General features: G+C 42.7%; 1 protein-coding gene across 9 annotated transcripts in view; it reads left to right on the forward strand.

Annotated features, from left to right (window-relative positions):
- The window catches only part of nrg1 (neuregulin 1), a 180,252-nt gene that overhangs the window by 148,047 nt on the left and 16,587 nt on the right, over positions 1-15,618 (forward strand). For 5 of the 9 annotated variants that reach the window (XM_046290526.1, XM_046290527.1, XM_046290530.1 and 2 more), the window contains one exon: positions 9,762-9,900. In XM_046290526.1, the coding sequence (XP_046146482.1) occupies positions 9,762-9,900 (139 nt within the window). Of the gene's footprint in view, positions 1-9,761; positions 9,901-15,189; positions 15,258-15,618 lie in introns of all 9 variants that reach the window. The other 4 variants (XM_046290528.1, XM_046290529.1, XM_046290534.1 and 1 more) reach the window with 1 other exon arrangement.

The raw sequence follows: 15,618 nt of genomic DNA on the forward strand, positions 1-15,618 counted from the left end.
CAAAGCTCCATGAAACAAACTATTTAAAAAATAAAATAAAAATTGACAACTTTATTAGTGCAGCAATTCTTGGCTTCAGATCAGCTCATTCAGCACCTAACGTCCCCAATGCAACTCTTCCCAATTTGCTGTAAATGAGAATGTGCTCTCAATCAACTTAATTGGTTCAATAAGAGTAAAGCATCATCATCATGATAAGCTAGGTCTGTGACCATAGACCATTCATTTCCGTGAAATCCTCTTACTCCGGTTTCAGTATTGCCATAATGACCCCTGATGCCACATGACCCTCGTCTAATCCATCTCAGGCCTCAGGGGATGGAGGACAGGGACGGACAGTGGGTGTCAGTCTGACTGTGGACCAGAGGAGGATGGAGGACAGGGACAGACAGTGGGTGTCAGTCAGACAGTCAACTCATCCAGTTTAGTCAGGCCTGTAGATCAAGCGGGATTTCAACCTAATCTAGAGATGGCAAAGAGTGATGAGATTGGTTGCCATATCCACAACATGTGTTCACAAAATGTTCTTAACATTTTTGGTGATGGGCATGTTAATGCAAGTTTTGGAGCGGGAGAGGCTAGAGTCCTGACATCATCATCATGCAACAATAGTGGACCTGGACAACCTCTCTAGCCCATGCATGATTCACAGCGATTCATTCAAAAAGTCCCACAAGGTCAAGGTTAGCATGTCCATTGAACCCAGGATGTTAGTTTCAGTCTGCCTACAAGCAGAGATTACAACACTATATATATACATAATGACATGTGGAATGTCTTCATTCTTTTGAAACTTTTCTATGTGTAATATTTACAATATTTTTTTTTGTTTATTATCTATTTCACTTGCTTTGGCAATGTAAACATGTTTCCCATGCCAATAAAGCCCTTAAATTGAATTGATATATATGAAGGATGTAAGTGGCCAGCCATATTTTAAGATTTCCCTTCAGCCTTGAGACAAGTTTGCTCAATGACAATATGGATTAGCATTTAAAGACCATTAAAGATCTTCCTGTAATGGGCAGTTTTTACTTTGTAGCCAGGGTTAATTAATTACTACTGCAAAGGTGGCCACTTAATCATTGACAGGAATATTTTAAGGCAGATCAATACCCTTGCAATACTATCCCTCTTGGCTCAGCTACTGTAGTCCCTAATTATCATACAAGTATATTGAAAGTGTCTCTGGCTCTCAGGGCTTTGGAAGTGCCCAAATGCATGGTTTTACAAAGGGCATAGTCATGGGGGGATTTAAGGATACACGGTAGAGCAAAGCGATCCACTTAATCCTTGACCGTTTCAGGTTCGGTCACTCCCATCTACGATTGAACAATTTATTTTCCCAGTTGGATGATGCCCTTTCTACTTATTCCTGAATTATTCTGGGAATTGTTCACCTGGGATTTGTGAAAAACCTGAAATCTAGTTGTAAAATGTAAATTTTCAGTTATGTCGATTTGTCATCCTTCACAGCCTTTCTTCCATTTATATCCGTTGCTGAGTCTAGACGATACAGGGCATACAAAACCCCCAAGCTGAATAACCATCAAACTGCTCCTCTTCCCAATGCCTTCCTCTGAGCTCGTCCCCAGCTGACTCTGTAGACTCCCGTTGGTTTTTCAGAGCCATCCTTTTGTTCAAATCTGTCAAGTCAGGGAGGCCTCAGTATGTTTAAACAGGAAGCAGCGCTGTGTGGAGGCCCCGGGGCCAGAATAAAGAGAGCAATCAGGTTGGCCGGTCTCCCTAATGACTCAACAGCTTGCTGGTAGAAGAGCAGCCCCGGAGGCCTCCACACACTGGCTGGGAGGACTGCTGCGCTGTTGCCAAGGCATCCATCCGCAGCACGTGCAGGGTTCATAGACCTGAGATGAGGTTGTTGTCGGAGGAGGAGCTAGAGCATTGACAAAAATAGCAGTCTGTTGCATTCCAAGTGATGTCTATGGAGTGGCTGTTGGCGTTTGTTCTCATCAGAACATACATTTGTAGTTGCCTGTACAAAGTCTCTCAGGTGTGGGAGAACGCAAACCAATTCCTTGTCAACAGCTGTAATATATGATGAGGCTCCTCATCATTGTACACAAAACCCTGACAGGAAATAAACAGAAGACCGCATGAGAGTAATTAGCCAATCAGGTGACACTGCTAATTAAATCAGACGCTATAACTGCTAACCTATAGCCAGGAGTAGCCCCAAGCACGGAGACCCTAATAGCCAGGAGTAGTCTCACACACACACAGGACGTGGTCTGAGACAATGGGCTTCCTCTCTAACAGAGCAGATAAGCAGGTCATTTGGTGCTCAGATACCCAAGGGATGTGGTTTGTGGATAGGATACTCTACAAGCATGTCACAAGTTTTCTGTATGTTGTAGCTAACGATTGGCTCGATGAAATGTTTATAACATAATACTCTCCTCGAGCCTGATAATTTCACTTTAAGGAGCCATTTAAAAATATATAGGGAACATGGGGTTTGTTTCTAGAATGTTTAGTTGGGAGGATTATGATGAATATTCATCACTTACACAGTGTACATGTACTTATTGTTATGTCTTCACATGTACTTGTGTAATTAATTATATCTGCCACCAAAGAACAGCACGTAGCCTTGAGGTTAGAGCGTTGGTCCACTAATTTAAAAGGTCAGTGGTTTGAATCCCGGAGGTGACGAGGTGAACAATCTGTTGCTGTGCCCTTGACCAAGGCACTTAACACCATTTGCTCCAGGGGTGGGGATATGCAAAAAACGAATTTCAAGTCCATACTTGTGTAACGGATGTGAAACGGCTAGCTAGTTAGCGGTGGTGCTCGCTAAGTAGCGTTTCAATCGGTGACGTCACTTGCTCTGAGACCTTGAAGTAGTGGTTCCCCCGTAGCTTTTGTGGAGCGATGGGTAACGATGCTTCGTGGGTGACTGTTGTTAATGTGTGCAGAGGGTCCCTGGTTCGCGCCCGTGTATGGGTGAGGGGACGGTCTAAATTTATACTGTTACACTTGTACAAGTGGGTAACAGGACAAATACTATATAAATATTGTATAAGCTAAACAGACATTGGGGGGTCTGTAGCAGTCTGTCAACAGCCATTGAAATGGCTATCCAATCCCTTTTCCTTTCACCATCATTAGTTATGGTGTGAAATTAAAAGAATGGGTGTAAATGAACTCAGAAAACAGTATTTTTAGTTTAATCAGAATCCTGCTTCTGGGTGTGTGTTTTTTTTCTGACTGGAATTTCAAGTGACTGCAATTTACAGCTACAGGCTGCATTAACAATGCAAGCCAGCCCAGCGTTTTAAACTCCACGCTTAGAAGCAATTTATTGAACTGGAAGATATTTGCCTCAAGGCTCCATCTCTGACAGGAAACATTTCCTTATAAGGATGTGAGTCTACCCCCCCGCCCCATTTTATATGCAATTTAGAACATTATTGTATCCAAAGCACAGTAAGGAGTGGGTACATTTTTGTATGTGTGGCCCCAGCAGGAATCAAACCCACGATCCTGACATTTTGAAAGTGCCATGCTCTACCAGTTGAACCACATGGGACCACATCACCATGATGTTTAATTTGTTATAGTACCATCCGTCATCGTTGTGTAGTCCCACGTCAGCCAACGTCAGTTTCCCTCCCCTGTAGACATGGGCCTAGCTGTGGTGATATTAATCATCTGACGACACACACACAGAGGCACACCTAGCCTGCTGGCATCTGTCCTCACCAGATGCACACACTGCCAAACACACACAGAGAGGCACACCTAGCCTGCTGGTCATCTGTCCTCACCAGATGCACACACTGCCAAACACACACAGAGAGGCACACCTAGCCTGCTGGTCATCTGTGCTCACCAGATGCACACACTGCCAAACACACACAGAGAGGCACACCTAGCCTGCTGGTCATCTGTCCTCACCAGATGCACACACTGCTAAACACACACAGAGAGGCACACCTAGCCTGCTGGTCATCTGTCCTCACCAGATGCACACACTGCCAAACACACACAGAGAGGCACACCTAGCCTGCTGGTCATCTGTCCTCACCAGATGCACACACTGCCAAACACACACAGAGAGGCACACCTAGCCTGCTGGTCATCTGTCCTCACCAGATGCACACACTGCCAAACACACACAGAGAGGCACACCTAGCCTGCTGGTCATCTGTCCTCACCAGATGCACACATGGGACTGGTCCAGCAGAGGAGAGGGTGGTCTTGCTGCACAAACAGTGACAGGGTTGTGTGTGTGTTCCCTCCCAAAGCATTCCGTTAAAACAAACCCTAATGGATCAGTGATGATTACCACACCAACATTGTTGTTAGTGTCGACGAGTCAGGCCGTGTCTTTCCAGATTATACTTTTTTTTTTTTTTTAACTGGACACTCAACCAAGCGTGGGTCCTTCTGTAGCTCAGTTGGTAGAGCATGGTGCTTGTAACGCCAGGGTAGTGGGTTCGATTCCCGGGACCACCCATACGTAGAATGTATGCACACATGACTGTAAGTCGCTTTGGATAAAAGCGTCCGCTAAATGGCATATATTTTTTTATTATTTAGCGTTGTGAAAACATCCTCATTAAAAGTTTGATGCCATAGCTCTGTCCGTTCCATAATGGCCAGTCACACTTTGTTATATATGTCACGTTATTTCACCCTATTCCCTATACAGATCCCTGGTCAAAGTATTGAACTATGTAGGGAATAGGGTGCCTTTTGGGACTCAGCCTTTGTCAGCACCCCTTACTTTGTTTGATTAATGATCCCAGTCGTTAGCCAAAAGCTGCAAGAAACCCTCTGCTCACCATTTGTTGAAACGTCTGTCTGGCATTGGGAGGGAGTCTAGCACTATGTTTTAATAAATCTGTCCTAACATTTGCAGAGAAGATATGGCTTCATCGTTCAGATCATTAAGAGTCTCTTGATAATCCAACATTCTTTTGATAAGAAATAGACGCATAGAGATTGAGTTGATGGTAATGGTGGTGGTTGTTGTATTAAATGGCAGCATGGAGATCAGTTGATGGTAATGGGGGTGGTTGTTGTATTAAATGGCAGCATGGAGATCAGTTGATGGTAATGGTGGTGGTTGTTGTATTAAATGGCAGCATGGAGATCAGTTGATGGTAATGGGGGTGGTTGTTGTATTAAATGGCAGCATAGATATCAGTTGATGGTAATGGGGGTGGTTGTTGTATTAAATGGCAGCATAGATATCAGTTGATGGTAATGGTGGTGGTTGTTGTATTAAATGGCAGCATGGAGATCAGTTGATGGTAATGGGGGTGGTTGTTGTATTAAATGGCAGCATAGATATCAGTTGATGGTAATGGTGGTGGTTGTTGTATTAAATGGCAGCATGGAGATCAGTTGATGGTAATGGGGATGGTTGTTGTATTAAATGGCAGCATGGAGATCAGTTGATGGTAATGGGGGTGGTTGTTGTATTAAATGGCAGCATAGATATCAGTTGATGGTAATGGGGGTGGTTGTTGTATTAAATGGCAGCATGGAGATATGGTAATGTTGATGGATAATGATGGTAATGGGGGTGGTTGTTGTATTAAATGGCAGCATGGAGATCAGTTGATGGTAATGGTGGTGGTTGTTGTATTAAATGGCAGCATAGATATCAGTTGATGGTAATGGTGGTGGTTGTTGTATTAAATGGCAGCATGGAGATCAGTTGATGGTAATGGGGGTGGTTGTTGTATTAAATGGCAGCATAGATATCAGTTGATGGTAATAATTTTGCAGCCATACTCGGGGCAGACATAATGATCAATCTATGCAAAAGGAAGCATCCTTGACAGCAGAAACATTTATAGAATATTGATTTCAACCAATTTAGTAACGCCATTAATGTGGAAACAAGATTGTTTCTTTAAGATTTTGCTCTTTCAGCCTTCTAGCTGAAAATCCATTTCCATGAGAGAATAAGTTATTTTCATAAAGTATTGGTCTTAACGTTTTAAGGTTTCTTAAAGGCCCAGTGCAATCAAAAACGTGATTCTCTGTGTTTTAAATATATTTCCACACTGAGGTTGTGATAGTCATGTGAAAATTATGATAATGCCTTTTAATGTAAGAGCTGGTTGAAAAGACCACCTGAAATGTCAGCCTGTTTTGGTGTGAGGGAGTTTTGATCTTCACGGTGACATCACCGTGCGGTGAATTAGTTAATAGACCAATAAGAAAGAGTTCCAAACCCCTCTGCCAATGACAGCTGGTTTTCAGTTTCCCCACTCAGACCACTCCCAGACAGTCCTAGCTAAATTCTTATTTGAGAAATTGCTCTTTGTTAAGAAGCCAATTTTGTTTATTTTTGACGATTTTAATTTAAAACTTTTTTAAAATGTCTAAAACCCAGCCTTGATTTCAACTATATACTACATGTTCCTGCACCATTGTAGTTAAACATCTATTTCCAGTTGTACTCTGCTCTGTACTTCTATTTACTCAACACTAGAGCTGGGACGATCAACCCTAAATTATTGACACCGACCATACTGACCACTTATCGTGGACATTTGCAGATATCCTTCACTACGATAAATAGCCTTCAGTAGAGTTTATGTGACGTTTTGAAATGAAGTAAGTTTGCTAATATGGGTGATTTTGTTAATGGGACAATTTGGTAGTTACAACCATCAAACCAGTAGTAGTAGTTTTAAGGGTCATATAAAAAAATAACTGTGGTGCACATTAATGTTGTAAACGTATCGTGATAATTTAGTCAATTTATCGGGATATGGATTTTTGTCCATATCGCCCAGCTCTCTTGTCAAACTATGATCCATGAAGCTGTTGGGATGCTCTCATCAACATGACAAAACAGCCTACACGATTAATCTTAATTTTGGGCCCAGTTTGTGTATGTGTAAAATTATGATCTGTTACATACTGTATGTTACAGCTGATTTTAAGTGTTGCGTGATGTTATAGCTCATGTTCAGTGTTTTCAAATGATCCGAGCACAGTCTTACATAGTGTGCTGTCACAGTGTAGTAGGCAAGAGTAGTGTGGCACTATGTTCTCTGTGTCTGAGGTGACCGAGTTCTAACCTCTGGTGTCGTCCCTGAGGTGATGAGACAGAGGTCCACTGGCGCAATGCATTATGGTCTGTCCTTGATCACACTTAGGGGAAACTGCCCTCTCAGACAATGTCCGCCGCAGTGGACTGCTTGGTCGGCAAAAATCCACCACTAGCTTGCCGTTGGCTCTATACCGTTATGTGTCTCTGCTTCCCGGTTTTGGGTTTCTTATTCACCAGCAAAAATAAATAAAAATGAAATGGAACTGAATCGATCTCCTCCACTGCCTGCTTCCATCAGACACGATGGGGAAAAAACATGCAGCTTCAGCCCTCCAGCATTGTAACTAAATACCCCTTGTTAAAAATAGCCTCTACCGCCCTCTTCTCTCATTAAGCCTCTGCTGCAATATGAACAATATTTCATACCCTGTTTCTCCCCGTTTTGACACTGGATTAAGCCTCTGCAAGTAAGGAGTGTGGTTACTGGTGACTGATTTGTACTGAATATTTACCGTTGTATTCGATATGTTCTGATGCATTTTAGATAACAATGCAGACTTTTTTTGCTGATTAAATCACTGGAAGTAATGGGGTTTGTATCGATAGCTGGGTGACATTTTGAAAGGTCCCAAATAAAAGCTGAAAGGGTCAATAATGGGGAATCAGATTGTTTTCCCCTCAGACTGGGAAATGACTCATATCTAACTGAGGAATCGTAGGTAGGCCAAGTTGTCTATCTTGTAGTTGCAGTGCTGAAAATGCTTCAAATCTTCAATTAGAAACTGCCCCACGGTTTGGCCCCTGAAAGTTGGTGGGTTAAAAAAAGTAAATGTTTTCTGAGGGTCATATTGTTGGAATGGTTTGCATTAATGAAGGGTAATAAGGCAAATTCTATCAACATTTATGCACTTATTGTTTTAGTAGACTTGCCTACTTGAATGTTAAGTGTCCTATTTTTTATATTTTTTGTGGCTTATTTCATCCCTAATGTAATTGCATCATCTCTGTGAGGAGATTTGTCATAGACTGTAGCTAATATATCTGTATGCAGAGCGGAGCATGTATTCCTTTCTTTTACAATGAACGGGAGGTTTCAGACCCTTGATTGATGTTCTGCTCCTATTGCTGCATGCAGTAGACTTCATTGTGGCATAGCAAGTCATTTGATCTGGGGAAGATAAGAAATATGTTGCATTGTCAATTATTCAACCAGTGGTATTTGTTTACTGGTAGACAGCAGTGTGGCCCCTAGAGATTTAACTGTAATGTCTCTCGGTATAACATGTTACCTGATGGGGTCTGTGACCTATGAAATCATGACGTCATCTCAATAATAATGTACGAGTTAACTCGATTGTCTGTCAGGAAGGAGACACAGGCAACAGCACTACGCCGGAATAGCCAATGGGCCCTAAACTGTTCACATTGGCATTCGGGTCACGATCTGCTTACCATTGGATGGGGAAAAGACATCAGGGCGGGGAGGGTTTTTAAAAGGAGGAAATATGTGCAGCAATGCTCACCTCGTCTGGCTGGAATTAACCAGTATGAAAAAGTGGTCGTTAAGCAGACAATTAGTATGTGAAGACACATTCCTTCTGCCCTTGTGGTGCTGGAGAGGCGCTGAGACCATGTTTGAGTTTGTATTTTTTTACCATATTTTTTCTACCCTGCTCATCGTCAGGCTGATGACGAGAGTATGTGTCCATGGCAGGAAGAATACCTGTTTGTCACAAACACAATCTCGCTCTGGCAGGTGTCTGGATTACGCTTTGCATATTTGTTTTGCGAGAGGCGAGAACTCATTCCACCCCTCAGTCATTGAGCTCTGTGACATCTTTAAAATGCTTATGGACTTTAAAGCAGTGCAGCCTGGTGAGGAGCGGTAGTGGGGAGAGGCATTAGAGACCTCCAGCAGACAGGGTTTAGAACTCCTATTGATCTACTGGGACAGCACTGGTCAGAGCTGCTCCGATGGGCAGAAGACTGGAAATGAGTCGCCACATTTCACTACTTTTCAGAAACATCACAGGTGAGCTCAGGGACTCGAACTCCAATGCTTGTTTATTGAAGATAAGATTAGCATTCTGAAATGCTTGTAGAAGTTTTGTAAATTACAGGTGAATGTAATTAGGGTTAAAGTAATTAGATAGAAAGTAATGCAATCTTGAGGTAAGCTTTTTCTCTTGATAACATTTATTCAGGTCTTATTCATGTTTGTTATATCGCTGCTTTTATTGTCTGCTGTTTTATTGTTGCGTTTTTCAACTTTATAGGAAGTTTATGCTAGTGGGTTTGTCTTACATCATTGCTTTGGGACTTGTCTCCCGCTATTGGGCTCAGGAATAGAACATTAATATTTGAGTTGTTGAAGTGATCACTATACCGAAAGAGGTGTTTTTTGTTGTAAAGATTTGCATATTCATATGTATAACTTTGTTATAAAGGTGTTGTGTGCTAGAGCTTTTTGCAGATCTATTCACTGTCAAGGATGGCTGTAGTCAATGAGCACATCCTGTCTGTGTGAGCTTCCAATGTTTCATTTACTATGTCTCATCCTCTTCCCAGTCATTTTCTATTCTGCTGTAATGATGGGCACAGGTATAAATCGTGGTACATGGTAGCTTTGTGCTAAGAGCCTAGTGGTCAGCTGATCACCCCCCAGGGGTCCACTAGAAGTCCCTTTCTCTCCCACTAATCACCCCCTGGTATTTTCCTGCAGCTGTCACCAGCACCACCCCTGCGGTGAAGACCTCCAGTCATGTGACGGCCTGCAGCGACAGCGAGAAGAACTACTGCGTGAACGGAGGGGAGTGCTTCACCCTGGAGGTCACCCCCGGCAGCACCAAGTTCCTCTGCAGGTAGAGCATGATGAAACACGATACCGTTCGCACCCACACCACACACTAGATACTATGCCGTCTGTGTTTCACTTAGTTTTAGCTGATAGGATTCCTGATGGCGTATAGCTGTTTTTCCCTCCTATTTAAACAGACTGACTGTGCTTCCTCATAATGTGACAAACACAGCATCCACACCACACACTAGATACTATGCTGACAATGTTTGACATGATGTTTGATACAATTCCTGATGGCTTATTGCTGCTAATTTCTTCATAATTAACTGTGCTCCCACATGTTGGATGGTTCTAGAAGTTTGCCAAGTGCTGACTTCAGAACGCTACCATACTGTTATATAGCAAAAAGTAACGTACGGTAGATGCTGTCATAACATTTAATATCATTTTTGAAGTGAGAATCCTGTTGTCAAGATGCATTAAGTAATGCCTGATATGATACCAGAAGTTTGGTGCCATTTAGGCCCCTGCGGCGCTAAGTTTCATTTTAGAGCTCTATCACCAGCTCTGTGGGGAAAACGGAGCCTGGCAACATCAAACACTGCCTCGTCTTCATCGGGAAATCGGAGGAAAGTTGCCAGGTCTTTTTACAGTAAAGCCGAGGTGTCGGCTGAATTCTGGGGGAGGTGTGTGAGCTTTTAGTGCTTTTTAAGTTTTTTAACATTTTTTAAAAATAATCTAACAAAACAAATAACGGTTTTCGGTTTCGATCGTATTTTTTCCCTATTAAATGCATTATGAAATAATAACATTCAAATGATGTTAGAGCTTCTCTTAGCTATTACCTGCCTTTTACTGATGCTGACAGTGGGTTGAAACCGTGAATAAGAGCCCCATGATGGTAGTGATTGTCCATTATGTATTCACATGACCTACTTTACTTAAATAAAATATTTAAAATTGTCTATATTACTAGGTTTTATATGACGACTTTTCTTTTTAATTCCTTAAAATCATCATGTCATCTCTGCTCAGCCAGCCAGCCAACCATCTAGCGTTCTCTGTGCTCCCCATTGAACAAGTCATCCTATTTAGCTAGGCTAGTAGTAGCTAGCTAGCTGGCTGATTTTTAAATAATTTTACTAGTTCTTCAAAGTAGATGAGATACTTTTAAGACTGCTTATTATCTTACTTATTATCTTGCTTACTACCTCATCTACTACATCTATCCCTCTCGCTATCTATCAGGTAGATACCTCACCAACTGTATCTATCCGTCTGGTCGTTGTTGCTGATTCCTTTCTCATGCAGTCTTCCACAGTAAGGTCTGTGTGTATATGTGCCTCTGTCCGTAGGTGGAAAGAACAGTTGCAATGTATTATGGTCAATGTATTTAATGACCACGTTTCTGCGCTAAACTAGGTTGAATATTTGCCTAATGAAAACTACAAAATCAGCCCAGCGTGATTGTTTTGTCTCATTTTTAAAATTTGTACTGTATGTTATTCTCGTAATTTTTTGCTGGGAGAGCAGAACAGGTGGAGGCCCCGGGACTTATCCACAGCCGCCTCTGCATGTCTACATTATTAATGTGGGCTCCTGTCATCGCCCGACTGCCACGCTCCAGTTCAGAACCCACAATTTATGTTGTATTTATTTATGAGATCTTTCCATCTTCTGCTCCATTTTCTTGTCCTCATTGGAACCAGTGCGCGTAGACCTTGGTCATGTTCATCGGGCATCAAACGGAGCAAAACTGACTGAAACCGTGAGGGACTACTTGTACTTGTCCAATAAGACTACTTGTACTTGTCCAATCATTTCAGTTTTCTGTTGCGAGACGTTTTGAAACGTTTTCCGTCGAGTGCCTTACTAAACATTACCGGGGCTGACATTGTGCTTCGGTTAGCTTCAACCGTGTCCTAACATTGATTTATTCTCCAGGATAGCACTCTTGTTTTCAAGGGTGTTTTTCAGCCCTGATCTGAGCGATAGAGCCTACAAGAGACAGAGGGAGCTTTCTCAGTGCTAGACGACTATCCCCCCCATGTGCCTTCAGCCTCAGACTGTCAGTCTGAGAGCTTGGTGGCCCCAACAGAGCTTCGGCCCTTGAATCATCCCGGGCAGTATACACTGGCCTTGTGACATGCACTGTACACACTCGGTATGCGAGGCAACGGCATACATCCGAGAACCACCTCTCTGCAGTCCTTTCCACATTCTCCATCATCGTCATTCATATGAAATCTGAGGTTTAAAAAAATTATTATCTGGACAAATTGAACAGGAAGGCATTGAAGTAGTAGGCTGCATCAGGCTGCATCACAGGCTGCATCACAGGCTGCTGCACCACAGGCTGCACCACATCCGGATGTGATTGGTAGTCCCATAGGGATTTAGATGCACTATTGTAAAGTGGCTGTTCCACTGGATGTCATAAGGTGAATGCACCAATTTGTAAGTCGCTCTGGATAAGAGCGTCTGCTAAATGACTTAAATGTAAATGTAATGTAAATGTGGCGGCACACATTTGGCCCAGCGTCGTCCGGGTTTGCCCGGGGGTAGGCCATCATTGTAAATAAGAATTTGTTCTTAACTGACTTGCCTAGTTAAATAAAGGTAAAATAAATAAAAGTACTCTGGTCTGACGTCACTTCCAGCAAAGTGGGTGGCCCCGTAACAAGTATTCAGAGGCCCATTCTGCATAATTATCCAGTCACTATGATCAGTTTTATCAACAGCATCTCACAATTGATCTTTTACGTCTTTTACATTTGTGGTTAGAACATTCAGTCGTTTTCAAAAGACATGCTGAGATGGTGATGCTGCATAGTGTCTTTCAACTGTGGCCCTACTCATTACACCTCATGGTTTTACCACTTCCCTTATAGCAGCAAATGCATGGAGGAGGGAAATATTACTGCAGCTCTTCTAAGTGCCTGACACAAGGCTTGACATTGCCAAGGATACACTTTGGCTCTGGGCCATCCAATACATAAGACTCTTACCATCCACCGCCAGATTGAGTTTCCTCTTAAATACTTCAGTGACTAAGCACAAATATGCTTCTGTCTCCAACGGCTTTTGTATCCTTTAAGTAAGCCATGCAGATCGCTATCACTGGAGGGAGGGGAGAAAAAAAACCTGTCTTCCTCCCCAATTCCTTAGAAATAACTCTGAGGAAAAAACCTGTCTGACAGGGTCACCGGGGGAGCCCGATTTCGCTGAAGCCTGAACAGTCGGAGCAGGGATTCTCTAGCAGGCACACAGCGTGGGAGGGTCAGAACATCATGGAAGCAGCGATCTATATCCTGATCCGCTCCTCCATTATTTATAGCAAATTAAATAGATATAGCTAATATGAATGTGACCATGGCCATTCAATTCTAATAACGTCCTCATGATGCTGTTGTCATGGGCTGGCCTTGTCAAAATCTCCCTTTTAAAATTATTGAACTACACCGAACAAAGAAATTAAGGCAACATGCAACAATTTCAATGATTTTACTGAGTTACAGTTCATATAAGAAAATCAGTCAATTGAAATAAATTCATTAGGCCATAATATATGGTTTTCACCTGACAGGGCAGGGGCACAGCCTGGCTCCCCACCCAGGCTGTGCCCCTGCCCAGGCCAATCAGCCAATCAGAATTTGTTTTTCCCCACAAAAGGGCTTTATTACAGACAGAAATACTTAGTTTCCTCAGCTGTCCAGGTGGAAGAAACCGGATGTTGAGGTCCTGGGAAGGTGGTCTATGGTTGTGAGGCCGGTTGGATGTACTGCCCAATTCTCTAAAATGACATTTGAGGCAGTTTATGGTAGAGAAATGAACATTTAATTCTCTGGCAACAGCTCTGGTGGACATTCTTGCAGTCAGCATGCCAATGGCACACTCCCTCAACTGGAGACATCTGTGAAATTGTGTTGTGTGACAAACTGCACATTTTAGAGTGGCCTGATATTGTTCCCAGCACAAGGTGCACCTGTGTAATGATCATGTAGTTTAATCAGCTTCTTGATATGCCACACCTGTCACGTGGATGGATTATCTTGAGAAATGCTCACCAACGGGGATGTAAACACATTTGTGCACAAAATTTGAGAGAAATAAGCGTTTTGTGTATGTTGGAACATTTCTGGGATATTTTATTTCAGCTCATGAAACATGGAACCAACACTTTACATGTTGCATTTATATTTTTGTTCAGTGTAGATTTCCACTGGGGAGACTGATTTATCTTGCAGCTCATTCAGGACTCTCATTCAAGTGCATTTAGGATACATGCCACACAATATTCAGAGATTTTACAGTACTGGACCTAAAAACAGTCACTGAACTCTGTTATGTGCATACATACCAGCTACAACTATCAGTTCCCTTCTATTTCTCATCCCTCTCTCCTCTCTATGCCCCTTTTTTTCTGTGTTTCTGAGAGAAAGTGCTTGCTCAGCCAGCTGCTGAGACCATGGAAGAGCCGAGGCACAGCTGGACTGGCTTGTTGGAGTCTCTCTATCTATCTCACGCCACAATCTCTTCTTTAGCAGGGCTTTACTCAGCCTCCTGTTCTGTCATCAGTCACCAGATGGCCAGCTGAAAAGTCTTCGTTCAGAATCAACCAGTGTTCGCCCCCCAAAACAACACTTAAATGCTTCAGTACACAAACTGAACTTACAAATGAAGAAGTTTTAGAAAAAGGCCATTTTTTTCCTTCTTCTAAAAACGCATCATTGGACAGGATGTTGTAATTTTTTTATTAGCAAAGTCACTAGTGATTTAGATTGTATTGAAAGGCTTAATTTGTTCATGTCCCGCCACTTGGTAGACGTTACATCAGGCACAGGGTGGTGCCACCCATGTCTTATTGATGCCTCTGTCTGAAGTGGTTTACTGGTGTCTTAGTCATCCAACCTAACACTATTGAGGTAATAACAAAGGGTACATCTGAAGCACTATAGCTACTGAGTTTTACACAAATGTACTCTATATCGGGGGGTGACAGGTAGCCTAGCAGTTAAGAGCTTTGGGCCAGTAACCGACAGTTCTCTGGTTCCAATTCCCGAGCCGAATAGGTGAAAAATCTGTCTGTGCCCTTGAGCAAGGTACTTAACCTGAATTGTTCCTGTAAGTGGCTCTGGATGAGAGTGTCTGCTAAATGAACAACATTTTAAATGTATAAGCAAAAGTAGACCATATGAACAGGTAAGTCATTGGAAGTGCTGGATTGGAACTGTTGACATCACCTGGATTCCATGCATTTGTGTTTCCGTGCATTTGTTTTTGCGTGTGTTTCATCTGTGTACTGTGTCAGTGCTGTGTTGTGCGTCTCACTCCCTCTCTGCCCCCCCAGGTGCTTAACGGGATACACTGGGAATCGATGTCAAGCCACTGTGCCTGTGAGAGTCAGAAACCCAAAACGTATGTGCATTCAAGTGAACCCAGCCACACGTGTCATCTCTGGTGTTTCATCCCTGTTCCAAAGTTCCAATCACTGTCCCTCCAAGAGCCAGACGGCCAATCCATCCGTCCCAACGATTTGTTTAGGACAGGTGTATGTGGAGTGGAGAGGCCTACAGATTACTAATAGAGACACACACACTTTGATCCTGACTCAAATTCTCATCCGCTTCTGTGCTGATGCCTTTCTAAATTTATTGAAAGAGGTTGATAATGGGACAAATATTCGGGCATTGTGTCCACGGCTAAATGTAATTCATTCAATCTCCCTGGAATCAGATGCACAAGCTAAACATTTACTGAAATTCGAGGCCTGTTGTAT

Source organism: Oncorhynchus gorbuscha, linkage group LG11, assembly GCF_021184085.1.
Source record: "Oncorhynchus gorbuscha isolate QuinsamMale2020 ecotype Even-year linkage group LG11, OgorEven_v1.0, whole genome shotgun sequence".
Lineage (NCBI taxonomy): Eukaryota > Metazoa > Chordata > Actinopteri > Salmoniformes > Salmonidae > Oncorhynchus > Oncorhynchus gorbuscha.